Source organism: Eleginops maclovinus, chromosome 10 (assembly GCF_036324505.1).
Source record: "Eleginops maclovinus isolate JMC-PN-2008 ecotype Puerto Natales chromosome 10, JC_Emac_rtc_rv5, whole genome shotgun sequence".
In the NCBI taxonomy this organism is placed as follows: domain Eukaryota; kingdom Metazoa; phylum Chordata; class Actinopteri; order Perciformes; family Eleginopidae; genus Eleginops; species Eleginops maclovinus.
Window position 1 is genome coordinate 16,206,686 of NC_086358.1, and position 22,399 is coordinate 16,229,084.

Consider the following 22,399-nt stretch of genomic DNA (forward strand, 5'->3'; position numbering starts at 1 on the left):
AAATCTCTTTCTTCTGCCTAAAAATTATCTGAACCTAATTCCTATTCCTCCGCACGACAGCCAAGGTCGGAGGCATTATGTTTTCTTATTGTCTGTCCCTCTGCATGTTTTGGAAACACGATATCTCAGGTACTCCTGGAAGGACCTTTTTTCAAATTTGGCAAACAATTTCCACTTGGAATCAAGAATGAACTGATTAAAATGTAATCGATGGTCACTGTGACCTCATGTCTCTCGCATTCCAGTAGAGTCGATATTTTAGGAGTGCAAATATGGAGTTTGGTGGTCAACGACCTCAGTCAACATTGTTTTTTTCCCGTATTAGTTGGATAATTGATGACATTTCGGGCATAGATGGGTGCACTTGGCTTGTCGGTGGAGTCATGCATTCATAAAGTTAAATGTTGGATCAGACATTGCTTAAAGACAAATTGGCAGTGATGAGGTTGGTTTACATTGGTCCATCAAATCCCTGTAGAGAGCAATCAGGTTCCAAGCATCAGTACGAGCCAAACCACAGCTCGCAAGTTCTGTTCACACCTGGAGAACACTGAAAGCCCTGTAAAAAACATGTGAGACAAAGAATGATATTCAGTGAAGCCAGCATGTTGGCGTGCAGCCAGATCCAAATATCCCATCCTCGCCCAGAAGCTCAGTCTGTGCCATCATGTGTGATTAATTGATGGGTTTTAAGATTACTGTTGCCTCTTCTCTGCAGGCAGAAGACTTAAATCTAGACTGTTATATACAAACTGTTAAATACAGACTGTTATTGGTCGATACTGAGCTTCTTTAAATAGATTATTGTTGTTATTATTACACTTTCAATGTGAGTGTCTTCAGCTGTTGATGTGAACCTTAAACTACAGACTCTGAATGTTAATGCCAATGTCTGTTGTCATTGCTGTGTATTATTTTCAATCACAACACCACACTGGACACAAGACTTGAACTTTACTAAAGCTGATGACTTAACTGATCTGAATCTATAATTGCTCTTTTCTAAAGGAACAATCAGATATCAGAAATCTCAGCCAATTTTTCAAGCAATCGACTGCTCCCACTTTGGTTCAGGGTCAAGTTTGATTAAATGTACAAACACAAGTATTGGATGGATAGCAATCACATTGAAACAGACGCGTTCCCTTCCGGAAAAGTTGTAATCCTAAGATCTCTTAACTTTTGTATCTAGCAACGTCATCAGCTAAAATGTTTGATTTTTCCAACATGTTTGACTAAACACTCATTCCCATCAGCCTTGCTGTACTTTGCTTTGTCCTGCTCGGCTAATGTTAGCATGCTAACAAGTTATGCTTAGATGATCACATGATAAATATGTCCCTTGATAAGGTGGATGTATATTAATACTCTAGTAATAATATAGTATTTATAGCTCAGGAAGCACGGTGCATGTCCTTGAGCTGCTTTCACATGATACACGGTAAAACGGCTCTGCGCTGGCATAGTCATCATGTTTCTATGGAGAGAGCGGTCACGCTAACTAGGCGGAAGCACTACCATCGGCGTCTCACACCGCTCAAAATAGTCGTGGGCACTGCGCTCAAATTTAAAATGTTTTCAACTTCGACTGACGCTGACATTCTAAACCGCAACCAATCAGATGACAGCTTTACTGTATGTAGCGGCGCAAGCTAGCAGGGAATGTAACCATAGAAACTAAACTGTACTAGCTGTTTTAACCACACCCAACTTCCCGATGAGCAAACAGCAAAACATTTCTTTTCATATCTTTCTTTGACTTTATGAAGTTTTCCATTGAGGGCTATGAAAAGTAATTAGGAAAATACATAATGATAGCAATTATTTTTGACTGACCACAGCCTCAGTCTATTGTTGATGCATCTGGATCTACATTAAGGTGGTCACAATCTTTTTGTCAAGTTCAGAAATGCAATTTTGTTTTAAAATATTTTGCCAATATCATAAACATTTTCTGAGCTTTTTGAGATGTTCTGCAATGTAAATGTATTGGAATTTACACGTGACTTCATTGCCACAGAAAACTAATAAAAGTAAGATATGAGAAAAATGGTAGAGTCACTACAAGGTCGCTTCTCTTTGAACTCCAACATTCAACTCTTTTATACCTTTTTCCTTTTCACTGGAGTCTTGAAAGGTCTGATACGACAAATACAAAGACCTTGTGCTGTGTGTGTATCCATTGACTCATTCAACACATTCAACACTTACCAGTCCATGATAATGACAGAAAATAAGTTCAGGAACTAGCGTTTCCTTTTGAGACCTTGCACAGTTTCATTCAGGTATAAATGAAACAATGTTGTGTCGATATCAGTCATGACCAGAACTGTAGCATACACGCGTTCCAAGCTTTAATGGTGTATGCAGAACCATTAAAAATGTCCCTATGTTATAAGCATTACCCTACCCTATAGTTTGTCCATTATCCACAGTCAATAATTGATAGTTACTGGGAATCAGTTTCTTAAGAGCCTCAGGATGCTTTAAGGGTACATTCAAAGCACAATCAGTATCAGCAGATTATTGATAATTGATGGAGGGGAAAATATGTGCAAAATCCTTTTGTTCACAACAGAGAAGAGGGAAGCTCCATCTTCTCACTGGAGACTAATCATATTTCCACTGCATGATTTGCTTATCAAGCACCACTGCTCCTGTTGCTATTTGTAGGAAAATACTGAATACTGGTTTTATGTTTGGTCGAAAAGTCCCACAAAAAGACTAATACGAACAATACATGTATGTACACAAAAGCCTGATGGATCTTCTCCTTCTCTGCCATAGAGCTCCATTGAAGTCCAATACATCATTAAGCCGCGCTGCTGCATTGTTCCTTTATTACCATATTTTATTTTGACTCAATTTCACAATTTCTGAACCTGTTGCAACAAATGCTCCAAAATTGGATTAATCCGCTGCAGAAAATAGTCCCCACAAAGCTATTTTTCATTCTGTTTGAGTGTATATATACAGCTCCGGAAAAAATAAAGAGACCACTCCAAATGTTTCTTAAATCTTTAGCTCTACATGTATGGCAGCCATTCCAGTGTCTGTTGAATTCCAACACAGAGACATGTTGTCAGTAGTTTATAGAATACAATAAAGACAAAATAATAATAATTTAACTCAAAGACAAACCTATAAATAGCAAAACAAGTGATATGATAAATGATAATGCTGAAATGGTCTCTTAATTTTTTCCTGGGCTGTTAATTTGAAACTAGATTGACTAGCTGTTTTAGGAAATGACTGAGCTTATTTAAACAAAAATGTAAAAACTTTACATTTGTGACCAGTTCTAAAATAGTTATATCTTCACCTTGAACATTTAAAATTGGGGATAAGAGCTGCAGCCAGGATGCCAATATTAATAGACAGACTAAAATATCTTAAAGTAGGTTTTTTCAATATATAGAGCCGTATCCCCAGCCTTGAATGTAAGCGCTATGCAACCCAGGATTTGGAGCAGGATGAAAAGTGGAGGCCTACCTGTGATTGTTTTGTTGAATCATTCAGAACCAAACAAACCATGAAAAGCAGACCCAGACATATACAGTATGCAAATAGGACTCCCCACATACTTTTGGCCACAAAGAGAACATTAATGGATGAGCATATTCATTATAATGCATGAACTGTAAGTCACGGATGAGCACACATGCATCCGCCATGTCTTAAAGAATCAGAGGAGCGTTGACCTGCACGCCGGCCTCCTCTCAGATAAAGCGAATATGGCAGCTTCTTAATCCAGTGTGTGCATTGCTTTAATCCTGCTGCTGGGTCCGCGCCAGACTACTTTGCATCTCTGGAGAGCAATGGGTAGAGTTTAGGAGCTACATCATTAGTGTCTGTGAAGTCACTGTAAACATTTGATTAATTGCTGAGAAGCAATTACAAGCAATTAAAGTCCTATTATGATGGCAGTGAAGGACAACGCAAGTTAATCTGGCTATCATCACAATAATTAGCCCATCATTTTCCCACCAAGCCTAATGCAGAAGAAAATAGATACATTTTTTTGGCTATGGTAGGGACATTTTAGGGGGCGTACCGCACTCGCTGCCTTGAAAAAATGTACCGTTTAACCTTTATTAGTCACACTTTGTGGTATCACGTGCATATCTTCCCATGGGAACTGAGTGACAAAGCATTTTTCCTCAGTACCGGTTCTACCCAGCCGGTGATCTTTTGCAGTGTTTTGCACATGAGAAAATATCTCACACTAAATCCTTTTCTTCCTTCTTTTTCTCCCCTCCCCGTCCCTTTTCTGTCTCCTTTGCTCTTTGTTTTTATTCTGCCCCCCCTAGCAACAACCAAACTACTGGAGCTTCAAGGTCAGTGCCAATATTGTGTTTGTGTTGCAGTGTAAATCTGTCCCTCTGTGTGGATTTGTCTCTAATAAGATAACTTCTCATTGTGTCTTTGCATGCCTGCTTGCCTTTTCTCCGCCGCTTTCAGTCTTGGTCACATGTTGGCACACACTTTTGTTTTTAACTCTCTCTTGTACCGAATGCTGGGGCATTTCTGTATCAGGAAGTAAACAGCATTCTTGACTTGAAATGGAGTTTGATTGGTGGCCATGCTCTATATATTTCTGCCCTTTTATATGAGATATGTGTGGTCTAGTTAAGCCTTTAAATAACTAGTTAGAGTTTAGCTTTGTGCTTCTGCTTCCAAAATGCTGTGTTTATAAAGGCCTGTAACGTCCTGTTTGTAGGTAGGGAAGTATTGGCTACTCTTAGGCTGTAGTTGAAAAGTCAAATAAATGTCTCTTCTCCTAGCCCCTTGTTCTTGACTTCAATGGAAAAACGTCATGAAGTCAACCCTCAGGCATTATCTCCTTTCCTTTGCGATGGTAGTCCTGGGACCTGTGAAAAGAGATAAGAAAGGAAGCATTGAAGCACTTTTTAACAGCATTAAGGTTAATCAATAAGATCTTATCATGGCTGCCACTTAGATATTTCTAGGTCATTTCACTCATTTAGGAACTTTCAGATGACAAAGAGACTATTGTATAGCTGCTTTAATCTGCATCCTTATTTAATGTATGCTCCAACATGATATAGATGAGACAGAAATGTCACTTTACTGCTGATTGGTTAACTACATCAAATAAAGTGTCAAACCACTTGATTCAGACTGAACTATCTCAACATGTATGCAGTGGATCATCTTTATGTTTTGTACAGACATTCATGGTCCCCAGAGGTAGTGCTCCAATGACTGTGGTAACTTCTTAACTTATCCTTTAGCACCACCAGCAGGTCAACATTTTCATTTACTTATGAAATATCTAAATCTTTTTTGTTTATCATGTTCCCCAGGGGATACACCCAATGGATTCTGTAATCAGGCGTGTCCACTAGCACAAATATTATATTAAAATGTGTGATTTAAAGTAAAATATCTCAACAACTATTAGATTCCTTGCCATACAATTTTCTACACACGTTTAGATCCACTTTGGGACTATTTTACGTCATGAATCCGAGCCCCGGAGATGCTGCATGTGCTTGCCGTGCAGCATGCACATTGTTGTTATTTATCACAATTCAAGCACAGCCTATACTGTAGGTGTGAGGTTGCACTTAATGTTGACTCTCTTGCAAGTTTGACTGCCTCCATGCCTCGGGGGGTGCTACACCTGGGTTATTATTTGATTAGCTGCAAGAGAGCTTCTGAGCAGTCCCGAGAGTGGAAATGGAGACAGCTGTGAAAGTGCAGTATGGTGCAAGATTATTCATGGCTCCTTATTTCTTAATATTAATGCGATCTGTACTGTATTACCGCGTTTACCTAGTGACAGATGGGATTGTTGTCTGTATTTTTTAACCCATGCTGTTACAAACGCATGATTTGCCTCCAGGAATGTTTGAACCACTCGGTTCCTTCTGAAAGTGTGCCCACACTGTGTGCTAACATCAAAATGATACCTGGTTTCCAGTTGGAGTCAGATATTTTTACCAAGCACTGGCCAGGTTGGGATGTAAACGGTGTAAAATTGCACAAGTTGATTTGAAATTGGAGCCATCGTGGCCTTCAGTCGCTGGCAGCTCCATGCTATTTCTCTTTTTATATCTTAGCCACCCCCAACTGGTTTCAATTTACTAACTGTGGAAGTTCACTCTCATTTATTTATTTTTATATAAAAATGCAAAGACAAATTGTAGAGAGATCAAGCCAGGCTTGTTAGGACAAGAGATGTGAATTCATGAACTCAGCTCAAGCTGTTAGCCGAGTGGTCTCATTAAGGGGAAGCTTAATAACAGTGAGAAAATAATCCTAGGAGTAACAGCAAAAATAAGTTCTCCCATGTGGTAAAAGTATAATGAGCTCTTTTTAGGGTCAGTTTACTTAAATCACAGAAAATAAAAACCTAGCGTTTGCAGTATCAGCCATGCAGAACATTTTGGATTAATACAACCAAGGTTATTATGAGATTTTCATTGGAACTACTTTCTGCTGAAGAGGTAATCCCCACAGAAATAGTGTGTGGTTTATCAGGGGTGTTTTAACATTGTTTCAGAAAAACAAACTGCTGGTGTAGAGGGAAGAAAACCTTCATTGTGTTTCGGTAGATTTAGCATTTTAAGTATGAGGAGAGAAAACAAATCATGCAACATTCCAATTCAAAAGTCAGTGTTTCCCTCGGAGCTTGGCAAACTAAACTATAATGCATTATTAGTTCCACCTCAGACTTGAATACATTATGCTCATTGAACAGAGCCTTTTGACCCCTCACTTTAATGTAGCCTGCGGGAAATTGTACTGCTATGCATATGCTAACCTAAGCAGTTACTGCAGCTTACAGCATCCTAACCATAAAATGACTCTCTTTGCATACCTACTGTATTGCTGAGCCAGCGAATATACACATTGCTAAAGGATTTTCTGAAATACAACAAAAGATAAGCTGCTGCTTTCCAATTAAGTAAAACATAAATATTGTATAGCTATTGTACAGATGGAACTTTTTAAATGTTAACGGGTAACACTGATATTCTGTCGCATTGGGTGTTCCTTCATTACCATGAACACACACACACTGCGATGTACCTCTGTTAGGGGTTACGAGAGGATAAGGCAACAAATGGTAAGCAAATGAAAACACACTTTTGAGAAGTGTTATAAGTATATGAAGAATCCAGATCCAATATCACATGGGATGGGATTGTAAGGCCTAACTCGGGTTAATCCCTTTGTAAAACATAAATAAATTCACTTGCACAGAACGAATGCCTTTTATTACCTTGTTTTACAGTCATATTTGAAAAATAGCTAAAACCAGCCTGATACTGCTCATTTGCATATCTTAATAGAGATGGGTAAATTGTTGGCTACTACAAATACTAACCCATGCATTTTAAAGAAGAATACAATCACAAAAAAATCTTTTGTAATGTCTTTTCTCAACAGTGAATTAAAACAACGTGTATATTGTCAGGGTTAGGGGAAATAGGACCCAAGTGCAGCAACAAAGGGAGGCAGGTATGGGTACAAACAAAAGGCGAGCTTTATTCCAAAGCTGTTTTATAAAAATACAATTAGGAAAAATCCAGGACATGAAAAACACTTGACTTGAACGCATGAAGACGATAGGGAAATCCAAGACATGAAAAACGCTTGACTTGATACATGAAAGACGACAACGAACTGACAGAGAACACAAGGGAAAGCAGGACTAAATACAAAGACACTAATCACGACATAAGCCACAGCTGGGGAGGGGAGGCAGAAACACGAGGGCAACAGGTGACAACAATCAGGGGCGGGGCAGACGCTGACAATGGCGGGAAAACACACAAAGACAGAAAGTAACAGGACCTGCAATGAGAAACAAGGTAAGTACAAAATAAAACAGGAAATGGAAAACGAGACACAACATGAAACACAGGGGCTTGACTAGACATGACATGACGTGAATACATGAACACCTCACTTGGTATGACATAAATAGTAGATTAAACATGAAATGACAGACATAATAAATAAACATAACTAACAGATTTGACCAGACATAACAGTACCCCCCCCCTCTAGGGGCGGATTCCAGACGTCCCAAAAAATCCAACAGGGTGGGTGGAGGGGGTCTGGAGGAGGGACGCATGACCAAGGCCAAAAGGGTGGGTGGAGGGGGTCCGGAGGCGGGATGCGGGCGGACGACCCGGGGGCAAGGCAGAGGATGAGAAGGGTGTCTCGGGCCGATGGCCCACGGGCAAGGCAGAGCATGAGACAAAGCATGGACAGGCCTTGTGGCAAGGGAACTCCGGAGGCCGGAGACATGGGCGGAGGCCACGGCGAGGGAACTCCGGAGGCCGGAGACACGGGCGGAGGCAAGGGCGTAGACCATGGCGAGGGAACTCTGGATGACGACCTGGAAGCAAGGCAGAGCACGAGGAGGGTGTCTCGGGCGGACGGCCCACGGGCAAGGCAGAGCATGGAAAGGGCTTGTGGTAAGGGAACTCCGGAAGCCGGAGACATGGGCGGATGCCACGGCAAGGGAACTCCGGAGGACGACCTGGAGGATAGTGGAATAGCTCCGGACGGCGGCGAGACAGTTCTGGAGGACGGCCTGGAAGGTGGCGAGACAGCTCCGGAGGGTGGCCTGGAAGGTGGCGAGACAGCTCCGGAGGACGGCCTGGAAGACAGCGGAACAGCTCCGGAGGGCAGCGAGACAGTTCCGTAGGACGGCCTGGAGGACGGGCTGGAGGACGACGGGCTATATGACGGGCTGTAGGACGGCGAGACGCCTCTGGATGACGGGCTGTAGGACCGCGAGACGCCTCTGGACGACGGGCTGTAGGACGGCGAGACGCCTCTGGACGACGGGCTGTAGGACGGCGAGACGCCTTTGGAGGAAAGTAAGGAGCACCTGGAGCAGGAGGCGGCAGGGCCACTGAGGAGACAGGAGCACCAGTCAGCGGGACCCCCGACGGGACATGAGCTATTGTCGGCGGGACCCCAGTTGGTACTGGCATCAGCGGGACCCCCGAAGAGGCAGGACATGGCTTTGGCGGGAACCCTGGTGGTAATGGTGTCAACGGGACCCCGGAAGAGGCAGGACTTGCCTTTGGCGGGAACCCTGGTGGTAATGGTGTCAGCGGGACCCCGGAAGAGGGAGGACATGGCTTTGGCGGGAACCCTGGTGGTAATGGTGTCAGCGGGACCCCGGAAGAGGCAGGTGAAGGGGCCGGCAGCACCACTGACGGGGCATGAACTAGAGGCGGCGGGACATGAGCTTCAGTCGGCGGAGCCCCCGACTGGACAGGGACATGGATTGGCGGGACCCCCATCGGAACAGGTGACGGCAGGACCCCCAACGGAGCCGGTGCAGGTGTTGGCGGGACATGAGCTTGAGTTAACTGGACATGAACTTGAGTCGGCGGGACCCCCGACAGGACAGGGACATGGGTCAGCCGGGCCCCCGACTGGACAGGGACATGGTTCGGCCGGGCCCCCGACTGGACAGGGACATGGATCGGTGGGACCACCAACGGGACAGGTGTCGGAGGGACCAGCGACTTGACGGGATGCGGAGTTGGCGGGACCCCCGGCACAACAGCTGATGGCGGGTCCTCCAACAGAACAAGAACAGATGTCGGCGGGACCCCTGGCGGAACAGGTGTCAGTGGGACCCCCAACTGGACAGGCGAACCTGGGTCGACTGGACAGGCGAGGCTGGAGTCGACTCGACGGCTGAGGATAGAGGTGATGCAGGAGTCGACTGGATAGGAGAAGCTTGGGTTGACTGGAAAGGCGAGGGTGGGGTAGACTGGACATGCAAGGTTGGAGTCGAGGCTGGGGCCGAGGCCAGAGTCAAGGCCGGAGTCAACTGGACAGGCAAGGCTGGAGTCGAGGCCGGAGTCGACCGGACAGGCGAGACCGGAGCCAAGAGGAAAGGCGAGGCCGGTGTCGGCACGGCCGGAGAGGCCGGAGTCGACAGGACAGGCCAGGCTGGAGTCGGCCGGGCCGCCAACAGGACAGCAGGGGCTGGAGTCGGCCGGACCTTGACGCCTCTCCTCTTTACTTGAGGCATATCGAGACCAATTCTTTAGGCAAAGTAATCTGTATTTCACCTCATGTAGCTCAGCTGCTGGGTCCATCTTTGGTCAGTTCGTTCTGTCAGGGTTAGGGGAAATAGGACCCAAGTGCAGCAACAAAGGGAGGCAGGTATGGGTACAAACAAAAGGCGAGCTTTATTCCAAAGCTGTTTTACAAAAATACAAAGTTAGGAAAAATCCAGGACATGAAAAACACTTGACTTGAACACATGAAGACGATAGGGAAATCCAAGACATGAAAAACGCTTGACTTGATACATGAAAGACGACAACGAACTGACAGAGAACACAAGGGAAAGCAGGACTAAATACAAAGACACTAATCACGACACAAGCCACAGATGGGGAGGGGAGGCAGAAACACGAGGGCAACAGGTGACAACAATCAGGGGCGGGGCAGACACTGACAATGGCGGGAAAACACACAAAGACAGAAAGTAACAGGGCCTGCAATGAGAAACAAGGTAAGTACAAAATAAAACAGGAAATGGAAAACGAGACACAACATGAAACACAGCGGCTTGACTAGACATGACATGACGTGAATACATGAACTCCTCACTTGGTATGACATAAATAGTAGATTAAACATGAAATGACAGACATAATAAATAAACATAACTAACAGATTTGACCAGACATAACATATATTCATTTGTGGCAGAAAATAATCCCTTCCAAATGTTTACTTCCACAGTGAACAACTATCTTAGAAAATGACCACACCTTTTAAAATACACCCCTTGTCTTTCACACCCACCCCCCTGCCCTCCCTTGTGTAACGTAATGACATCACGATGTAACATTCCCGCTTCTATTGGCTAGCTGTCCAACAAATTGGACAGGATATGCTAAGGGACGCCAGTGTTGTAGTCAAGTCACTATGCCTCGAGTCCAAGTCCAGGTGCAAGTTTCCAGTGTTCAAGTCCGAGTCAAGTCCAAGTCATAAAAAAAAAATCCAAGTCGAGTCCGAGTCGAGTCCACTACTCATCCAAGTCGAGTCCGAGTCGAGTCCACTACTCATCCAAGTCAAGTCCGAGTCAAGTCCAAGTCATAAAAAAAAAATCCAAGTCGAGTCCGAGTCGAGTCCACTACTCATCCAAGTCGAGTCCGAGTCGAGTCCACTACTCATCCAAGTCAAGTCCGAGTAGAGTCCCTATTGATCAAGTTCGGGGGGGGGACGATAGCAGAGCGAACAGGTACAGGAGGCGTAGAGCGAGGAGATCATTGTCCACTAGTTAATCGATCGCGGATAGCGTCATGCTCGCAGACGGATAAAAAAAAACTAAATGGGTCGCAAAATACACTTGGGCGGCTGTTAATGTCCCTGGGCGGCCCGCGCAAGTGAAGTGTATGTGTGGGAAACCCTGTGTTGTTAAACTTCAAAAAAACATAACTGGTCCCGCAGCTCATAGGCGTGTCCTAATGGCGTGCGCTATGAACTTTGATATGCATTGAAAGGGCGAATAAGAGAGCTTGACACACACATCATTCACAAAGATGTATACATCAAGCTCTATTATTGGCCTCCTAGCTCCGGCTGTGAATCACGTAGGATCTCGCGGGAGAATGCATCGGAAAGAAGAGAGTCTACCGATTCCGGCAACATTTCTACGCCATAGTATGGCATACAAATTAATAGAAACATATCGAAAACGTGCCGGCGCGTTCGTCGACCTCAGGGTTTTAATGACAAAGTTGAGTCCTTTCGAGTCATCGCGAGTCCGAATGCACGAGTACAAGTCCGAGTTCAAGTCATTAGTGCTCAAGTCCAAGTCAAGTCACGAGTCTCTAAATTTAGCTCAGAGCAGACTGCGTTCTGGTTTCAGACAGAGGGTGAAAAGAGGTAGTACAGACAATATGAAGAAAATAAAAAGCTTTATGAACATTAAAGCATGGAGACATGTCCCAGAAGAGGAACAAATCGTCGCTGTCCGATGAAAACCTCGTATGTCCATTTTTGCCGATTTTGAGATTTTACGATGGATACAATGTCCAGGTTCATTTCCGTATACAGTATGCGTCATGTACCTAAGTGACCAATGAAAAGTTGTGAAATCATGTCATCTGATTTTCAAGTATATCCATTTGGTGTCAAAGCTGTCAATCACGCCGCGTATCTCCCGCTCTGTGGAGCCATCTCAGCTGTCTTGTGTCATCTCTGGCTGACGAACGTAAGATAATAACTAAGCTCTCCACAGTTGCTATTTTATAATTCCACCTGTAGTAGCAGTAGTGAGCCTAATTAGTCGTGCTTGAATCACCTGAAGAAGAAAGAGGAATAAACAGGAACGGGCTAACTGGAGTTTAGTGAAATGGCAGCTTCATTTTTCATTTTCTTTTCTGCAATACAGTGCCAAATAAATATCATTTTGATGATAGCCTGGTGAGACAATAGCTTTCCTTTACAGTGGGCCTAACTTTATCGCTAGAAAAAGTTTTCCCCTTGTCGCCTGAGACGTAGGTCTAGGAGTGGAGGAGTGACGTTAGACCTACCTTAATTCGTTTTTTTTGGCACTGTAGGTCTCGTTACAACCTCTGTCTAGCTTGTTAGCGTACTGATTCATTATCCCATAGTTAGCAGGAGACATAATTATGAAGGGACAATGAATCAGTTCACTGATTTTCATACTGACAAGATAAATAGGCTATGCTCAGTTTATTAAATAGCCTTAGGTTGGACTTAGGCTATTTAATAAACTTAGCGTAGCCTATTCATCTGTCAGTATGAAACGCGACTTGCCCATTCATGATCGAAAGAACGCGTATCGACCACCGTTACTGTAAAATATGCACGTATATCCATTTAAACTAGATTTTGGTAAAATGTGAACTATACCTTCACACTGGCAATATTACGATTATAATTAAAGATGACGTACCAAGTATGACAATGCTACGTTTAACTGCTTTGAAATTAGGGTGTTTTTTTCATTTCCTGAAAAGTAACCGTTTTGGATGTACGTGAGTTTCATCGGACAGCGACGAAATACTAATATGAACCTGAAAATGTTCATTATAGGGCCAATTAAAAAAACTGTAGCATCTTATGCGCTTAAGACTGAGAGTCGAGCAGTATTGACAGATGGACCAACACATTGTTGGGGTTTTCCTTTCAATTGTTAAGACATACAGTGGGGCAAAAAAGTATTTAGTCAGCCACCAATTGTGCAAGTTCTCCCATTTTAAAAGATGAGAGAGGCCTGTAATTTCTATCATAGGTATACCTCAACTATGAGAGACAGAATGAGAAAAAGAAATCCAGGAAATCACATTGTAGGATTTTTAAAGAATTTATTTTCAAATGATTGTGGAAAATAAGTATTTGGTCAATAACAAAAGTTCATCTCAATACTTTGTTTTATACCCTTTGTTGGCAATGACAGAGGTCAAACGTTTTCTGTAAGTCTTCACAAGGTTTCCACACACTGTTGCTGGTATTTTGGCCCATTCCTCCATGCAGATCTCCTCTAAAGCAGTGATGTTTTGGGGCTGTCGCTGGGCAACACGGACTTTCAACTCCCTCCAAAGATTTTCTATGGGGTTGAGATCTGGAGACTGGCTAGGCAACTCCAGGACCTTGAAATGCTTCTTACGAAGCCACTCCTTCGTTGCCCTGGCGGTGTGTTTGGGATCATTGTCATGCTGAAAGACCCAGCCACGCTTCATCTTCAGTGCCCTTGCTGATGGAAGGAGGTTTTCACTCAAAATCTCACGATACATGGCCCCATTCATTCTTTCCTTTACACGGATCAGTCGTCCTGGTCCCTTTGCAGAAAAACAGCCCCAAAGCATGATGTTTCCACCCCCATGCTTCACAGTAGGTATGGTGTTCTTTGGATGCAACTCTGCATTCTTTCTCCTCCAAACACTAAGAGTTGAGTTTTTACCAAAAAGTTCTATTTTGGTTTCATCTGACCATATGACATTCTCCCAATCCTCTTCTGGATCATCCAAATGCCCTCTAGCAAACTTCAGACGGGCCTGGACATGTACTGGCTTAAGCAGGGGGACACGTCTGGAACTGCAGGATTTAAGTCCCTGGTGGCGTAGTGTGTTACTGACGGTAGCCTATGTTACTTTGGTCCCAGCTCTCTGCAGGTCATTCACTAGGTCCCCCCGTGTGGTTCTGGGATTTTTGCTCACCGTTCTTGTGATCATTTTGACCCCATGGGGTGAGATCTTGCGTGGAGCCCCAGATCGAGGGAGATTAGCAGTGGTCTTGTATGTCTTCCATTTTCTAATAATTGCTCCCACAGTTGATTTCTTCACACCAAGCTGCTTACCTATTGCAGATTCAGTTTTCCCAGCCTGGTGCAGGTCTACAATTTAGTCTCTGGTCTCCTTTGACAGCTCTTTGGTCTTGGCCATAGTGGAGTTTGGAGTATGACTGTTTGAGGTTGTGGACAGGTGTCTTTTATACTGATAACGGGTTCAAAAAGGTGCCATTAATACAGGTAACGAGTGGAGGACAGAGGAGCCTCTTAAAGAAGAAGTTACAGGTCTGTGAGAGCCAGAAATCTTGCTTGTTTGTAGGTGACCAAATACTTATTTTACTGAGGAATTTACCAATTAATTCATTAAAAATCCTACAATGTGATTTCCTGGATTTTCTTTTTCTCATTCTGTCTCTCATAGTTGAGGTATACCTATGATAAAAATTACAGGCCTCTCTCATCTTTTTAAATGGGAGAACTTGCACAATTGGTGGCTGACTAAATACTTTTTTGCCCCACTGTATATAGAATAACAACTGACAGTACTGATGCCAGCCGTGTTCACAGTTCTGAGTATTCTTTTTAATCATGATGTGCTTTATTGCATAACCACACCCTCTGTCATTTTGTCATTTGCATAATCTTTCCATATTGCTGGTCCCTCGTGTTCCTCCTCGTCATGTGCGGCAGCAGCAGCTCTCTCCATACATCTCCCTCCTCTGTTCAGCTCGTGACAAACACACATGCTGTTTTTTCGATCTCCTCCCTATTTGTTACTGGTCGGCAGCTCTTACAGGATTGGTTATCGCTCCCCTTTCCTCTTAGGGAGTCGGGGGTGTTTCTTCTTCCTATTCTGATGCAAGAGAATCCCCTGCAGCAGTGCTATGCTGTGCGGCTGCAGGGTGTGTGTGTGTGTGTGTGTGTGTGTGTGTGTGTGTGTGTGTGTGTGTGTGTGTGTGTGTGTGTGTGTGTGTGTGTGTTTAATAGTCTCCCACTGCTCCCCTTTGATGTTTCATTGGTTTGCCAGCTCACTAAGTGCACACACAAGCATGGGAGATACACCCACTGCAAAGAGCACATTACACAGTACACAGTACATTAGCAAACCATTACGTTATATGGGATATGAGCCCACACATTTTCATGGATGTGCAGGGGTGTTGGTAAGCGTGAATATGGATGTTCAAACAGCACAGGGAGAGGGGATCGACAGGGTGTCCATATTTAGAGAGAACATGGATTCTGCCACTGTCAGAAACACAATAGAGCAGACTGCTGCATAATTCTCCCCTTTTCTTTGCACCCAGCCTCACTTTTACAAATATTAATTCTCCATGTTGCATCTCTTGTGCTCTGGTAATTCTGTCTGGATCGGCCAAAGTAATCACAGCCCATTGTTTTTCTCTCCTGGGTGTTGAATTCAGAGGAACACTGTGGGTTTCAGACAGTGAAAGGGGATCCTGGTTGTTCATCAACCATCTTTATTTATGCGGGGTTGGTTATTATGAAGCCTGTTTTTCTTGAGACAGAGCCAAGGAAATAGTTCATTTGAAAGAAATATCATTGCCGCCTCAGAGCGTTCAAAGGAGAATAACATTCCATGACCATGAATAGTACTGCACCCCAGTATCATTCTCGGGTGTTTTTCTAGAATAATACAGTATGAGGGTGAAAATTATGGCCCCGCCCACTTTCTGGTGAAAATACTGCATCAGAGCGAAGCAGAAAATAATAGTTTCTCCATGTCTTAAAGCTGTTGAGTCATATATTGCACCTCAAGCGACAAAAAATCCTAAGCTTCAGTTTCTTTACTTCCTTGACAGAAAAAGGAGCATAAAAGAAATTAATTCAGAAATCACAGTTTCAGTGTAAGGCTGCTGCCTGCCAATCTTCCACCGGCAGACCCACCGGACATCCATCCCCTATTTACTCTCTGTAAAACAAAGCTGTTTCTGCCGTCTGACGCTCTATTCGACACGATTTTTATATTTCTGTAGTACTCATACCATTTTTTGACGAACAGAAATATTGTTTTCTGTCATCACTTTAACATTTGATGAGGGGGAAATGGGCATTTTTTTTACCCGGTTTGGAGAAAACCCTGATTCATAATACCCATTTGTCTGATTTTGGGTGAAAAATAATGATAAGACCAGTATTTCTGTTGTGTGTCATGGAACATTTCAATGAAATTCCAGTCACATGTCCTATGAGTTTATTCATTGTAAAACAATTGATAGGCAAGCTTTAAAAAGCATGACATCATCAAGGCATGTAGATGTAAAAGTTTTCTACTTTTGTTCGTAGAATATATTCAAAACACAATAATCCAGTCAATATTAACACTCATAGCACATTATGACAGAATAGCAAATTGTGTTTGTGGCGTCAGAGCGGCCGTGGCTGGAGTGGACTCGTCCTCACAGGTCAATTCTTGGCTAAAATTACCAAGAATGGTTTGAAAGGCTGGTTCAGCAGGTTCCTGAAGTACAGATGGGACAGAGTGATTATGAATTGTGGATCTCTAATATATTCTAATTCAAATTTTGCTGAGAGAGATTTTTTCTCACCGGACAATATGACTGAAGAGATTTAAATATGTCTGCCCTACACATTGTGCAGAGACGCTGATTACGACACCTACTGTGCATATCATTTTACTTTTCCAGACACATTTATTTTGTTGAAATTAAATGGTATTTAAAATGTATTCTGGAGCTGTCCGTACCAATGTTGCAGTGACAATTTAGAGAAGATGTTGCTAGGCTACCCTTCATCTTCCACTGTGACACTGACAGGACATATCGCATGAATATTTATAGGAGGCGGTTTAGGTATTTTTTTACCTAGTCTATATGGCGTTTTATCATTCCTTTTAGATTATTTAATGTGTGAAGAGGAAGGTTGATAGTCTTTCATGCTAACTTCTTGTTGGGCCTTTTGGTTCTATATTCTATATTTCAGATTCCCTTTTGAAGATATAGTAGGAATGAGTGCTACATATAGCTTGGGGAAGTGGAAAAGAGCCAGAGAACATACAGTTTTGTTCCTATTGTGTGATAATGTGTTGAGTATGGCAAAAGTACAAACATGCAGTACATGTTTGGTTTTAACTAAAAGAGAAATCCTTTAGACTGACTCTTTGCATAGATCATATTTAAATTTTTCAGTTGCTTTCCCATCTGCACTGTAAAAACAGAAACTCTACGTTTAATATGATTCTTTACTAAGCACTCTTAAACCAGATTGTACAGAAAAAAGGACATCATCTGCAGACATTTACTAAAAATGTTTTTAAAGGATTTGTACCACTTCAGGGAGCTTGGGAGCTTTGCAAGTCTCTCCTCTGTGTCTCACATACAGAAAGTGCCCTGGCATTTCTCTACACAGAGCCCTCCCCTGACTCTCCCCTGCTGTATATGTCCCAGTGAGCTAGCTCAACTCTAACCCATTCAGACAAAACCTTTTGTTGCCCTCGTGCTGTTTGGCTGTTGATATGATGCTCGGTGGAAAATCGCTATTCCCTGATCTGACGCGCAGAAAAGCTGGTGTTTTCCGCCGTTAAAAGGCTTAGGAGTCCGGGCGCTGCAGAGTTCCCCGGCTGGCTCGGCGACAGACTCTGTGCTGAGGCACGTGGCCAGAATCACTTATTGACACTCCTCTGCCATCTGCCAACACTGCGAGCTATGCTTAGCACGCTGCACACTAATAAGGCTGAACTTATTCGAAAAGCAATGACAGGATGAAAAGTTCACACTCAATTTTATTTGAAAGACAATTAGCTTTCAGGGTAAGCTATGAATAGGAAGTAATAAAGAGACAAAAATGGAATGAATGACACATTTACGCTGTGGACTATGATAACTTTGGCTCACAGGGACAGAGGGAAAAGTAACTAGATATAATTACTCCAATAATGTCCAATTCTGATGTACTTTGACTTATTTTCCTTGTTATTTACTGAGTATTTGTAGCAATTTTTAGCATTGTGTGCACTTATCTTATACTTTGAAAATATTGCAATATGTATTTGATGATGCAGATGTAAATACGTTAATGTCCCCTAAACAACTTGGACAGTGGTCTGAAAAAATACCGCATACACTTCCAATATGACTTATGGAAAAATAAATTAAATCTGATGACTATTAGATAAGCTATTTTAAAGATTTGAAATCATACAATACATGATATGAATCAACTGTAAATGATGCCCAGCAGTATATAAAGTAGTTAAAATCCATGTTTACCAGCTGCAACATGAACACTTTAACGCATCACTAATTAAAATCCAATAATATATTGAGATCATTCAGCAATAAGCCATTTGCAGGAGTAACCCCTTTTTCGTACTTCATATGTCTATATTTATATGCAAATTATTTTGTACTTTTACCTAAGTTAATTTGAATCTAACATTAGAAAATAATTGAAAATCCAGAAAGGGAACTATACGTTATGAATTAGGATTGAGAGATTATCTTTATATACAGCAAAAAGGAAGATCCTACTCTTTCTTCCCTTTAAAATATCTGAATACTTCTTTCAGAAAACGTTTCAAAAACACTCTTCCTGTGGCCTTGAAATTCCTGTGGATTTCAAAGTCAAACCTAGGCTTTAATCATCAAGTCGTAAAACCTGTGACAAAACCAGAGTTCAGCAGGGAAGAGAAGAAGAGGTTTCCTTCCTCTGACTGACAAACAAGCACCCTTGAGCAAGGCAATTAACCCCAGCTGCTCTGTGGAACCCAAATCATGACTGTGACTTTAGTGAAGTTGTCATGTGTGCTGCTTCACCTGCCTCTCCACCCTCAGTTCATACGATGTGACACAGAGTCATATCTGCTGACCATACGGGATTCAGAGGCTCTCTCAATTATCACTCTCACTGGAAAGGAATGCCACGGTACACAGCAGTAATGCCTGTGAAATCTCAGAGTGGGGAGGGGGGCATGTTACAGCTGTGCACAGCTGCCTGGTCAATCAAACTTCTGTGTGAGCTGCTGGGAAATCTGGGTCTGACCAGTGGAGTGAATACACTAAGGTTAAACAGCGACACAAGTACTGTGGATTTATATCCTTTTTATACAATACCTAAAGATGTATTCACCGTTTCAAGGAGAGGAGCTGAAGAGTGAATGACTAGGCTCTTTTCATGCTAAACGACATGCTGGAAGTCGAGGTAAGGGTCAACTGTACATAATTGTTTATAATATCACCCTGTTTGACTAATAAATAGCACTAATTGGCCTTTCATGTGGTTATAGCCGCAGCTATTATCGATCATCATCATCTATTCATGCTGTTGATGTTTAGTCTTGTTTGGCCTCCCACAGAGCCCTACTGTGTGCAATAATGATTGAAAACCATTAATTAAAAAAACATGAATTTACCTTCTCCTGATATAATTTAAACATAAGATGTGGAACAGTATGCTACTCAAATAACAGAAATCCAAATAGACTTATTTGAGGGGGAAGTAATGTGTTACAAGTACACATATTACAAATAAACTGTAAAACATAGTTGGGAAGTAACTAGGTGCATTTCTTAACCAATAATAACCAGGTATTTAGAGGAATATATTAACAAAAATATGAAAACAATATTGTCATTGTAGCTGTGTTTCCTTAGTGTAGAGTCACCTGAAACTAAAAATGGTTGTGTGTTCTTCCAAGGGGCGTCTGCCATTAAGCATGTAGTGTTTTTAGATTACCACTATACACTTATAAAGTGTTATATCACCGCAACGTCAATTGTTGTCGCACATAAAGTTGTGTTATGTTACGGGTGGTTTCTGAGCCAGGCAAAGGTTCTGAAAGACCTATACGGTATTGTACACTTAACATTTAACATTTAATATGACTTATCTTGAATATTGATACTTTTACAAAGACATGAGTACTTCTTCCGCCACTGACACTATGTTAAATAGGATTTTTTGAGCTGCAAAGAGACAGAACATTAGAACAGGATATGTAGTTTCATTAGTTTATCGCTAAGTGTTTAAAGTGTCAAAAAATATTTACATTTGGCAAAATTAACATTTTGAAAATACTTGTTTTCCCAAGAAATTCCAAAGCAACATAAACCAGAAAAATGATCCCCAAAAAAAACTGTGAAAAAGCGGTGACTATTTGGTGTTTCAGCTGTATGAGGAATGTACGCGATGTTTCAATGTTTAAAAAACGGTTACATTTCTATATTCCAAGAGATGTTAAAATTGTTTCTGAAACAATTATAAAGTTTACCTCATACAGTTAAGTCATTTACATACTTACAACCGAGGTTTCTCTGAGTCCCCTATTTAAAAGGATTGTGGGTAGCTTTGTTGGCTAAGGGTTGTTGCTGTTGTGATTATCAACAGTGGTGCAGCCAGCGCCGATTATACAGCGCTCACTGCTCAGTGCGTCTGTGGAGGGAAACGGCTGGTTATGCAGCCAGGTGTTTGCTCATTGTTACAGAGAAAAAAGAAGCTAAATGACATGTTGAGTCAAACTTTACAATGTTAGAGATGGCGTTAATTTAAATTCATACAGTAGATCACACAAATAAAACATTTTGAATACATCTTGTGTACCCATCAAACTATTAACTCAGAATTAAACAATTGTTCTGCTCTGAAACTCAGGAAAATATAGATGTCTGGCAGAACAGTGTAACGTGAAGGTTTTACATAAAAGTTGATTAATGCATCAGAATGGTGAAACGAGTAAACTTTAACAACTGTTTCCTTTGTCTTCCTTCAGTGATTACAATTCAATTTCAAGCTGTAGAAACCCAGGAATCTTGCATGACTTGTTCAGCCCTCATGAAATTCATGGAGTCCCTCATGCAAGAAATACAAATAGACATTTTCCTGACAGGGTGTACTTAAGATTTCAGAAAAGACTGATGTTTTATGCACATTTTGTAGCAGCTGGTTCGACTTCAATAACCTTTGAGCTGTCCATTATGTGGCCTGATGAGTGTGTTAGCCCCTGGAGATATACAAGTCAAACACAGCTGTGCTGCACGGCAGTTTATTACTTTTGACTCTGTGCCTATAGAGCGGTGCAGGAATGAGTCCTAAACCCGGAAATGTCCATTGTTTGTTGAAAGACATAACATACTTCAGTATAGATCCCACTGGTTATTATCTGAAGCTTTAGGTTTTTTAAAAACTGTTGTGGATATCAAGTGACTAATAAAACTACTAAACGTCATCACGCCAAACATTAGCCACCGTTAGCTTAGCGGCGGTAAAACTAAGTCAAGCAACCGCCATGTAGTAGTAGTAAAGTTTATAGCATTATATTAGCTCATTTCTAATAGCGCTCGCATATATGCTTAAACTATTCTAACAGTGGCGTAAATATGTGGAGATTATCCTGCTGGACAACACATGTTAGAATCATAAACGTGTGTTTGCCACAGATCTTATTTTTGGAAATATTGCGAAATCCAATGGAACAATCCCATTGCCTATCGTAGAGGGATTCCTTTCTATGCTAACTTTGGTAGGTCTATACGTCATCACTGCAACACTGTATAAGGTTTTCTTTTAGCTCTAGATATTCAACTTAAAACCCTGTTGCTAATTAAGTGAGTTTAAGAACCTTACTGTTGATTATACAGATGTAAGGTGATACCTTTATCATTTTGTCAAGGCAAAAGTGCTGTCTCTGTTAAAAGAAGTAGCACATTTCCTTTTTAGTGAATTCAAACCCAGCCCACATAGTCCATCCTAACTCCTCTTTAGTCTTCTTCTGCTGCTCACTACAAGCGTACGCCTACTCTAGTAGCATTTTACAAATTCCATTTTTGTCAATGGAATCATATCCAAGTGATTCCCCTCACTTCTTTCATGTTTCTTTATCAAAATGTTCCATCTACTGAAGCATGGGTCTCTACTTTTCTCCACTTGCAGTAGCAAAGACGGCAACAAGGGCACTGTTTACTGAAGGGTAGAATATGCATTGGGTCAAACGGATGCATTTTAATTCAAAATATAATAAGAGATTTGTGTGTTTCATTTTTCCCACGTTCAACCGATAGTTTGTATCATGGAAAATTAATGAGAGATCCCGTGGATATATGCTATACGTTATACATTCACTTAATGTAGAGTTAAGCATTT

General features: G+C 42.0%; 1 protein-coding gene across 1 annotated transcript in view; it reads left to right on the forward strand.

Moving 5' to 3' along the window:
• Positions 1-22,399, forward strand: part of srcin1b (SRC kinase signaling inhibitor 1b) — an 81,270-nt gene that overhangs the window by 16,912 nt on the left and 41,959 nt on the right. The window contains exon 2 of the mRNA XM_063893703.1: positions 4,311-4,337. Coding sequence (XP_063749773.1) covers positions 4,311-4,337 — 27 coding nt within the window. The remainder of the gene's footprint in view (positions 1-4,310; positions 4,338-22,399) is intronic.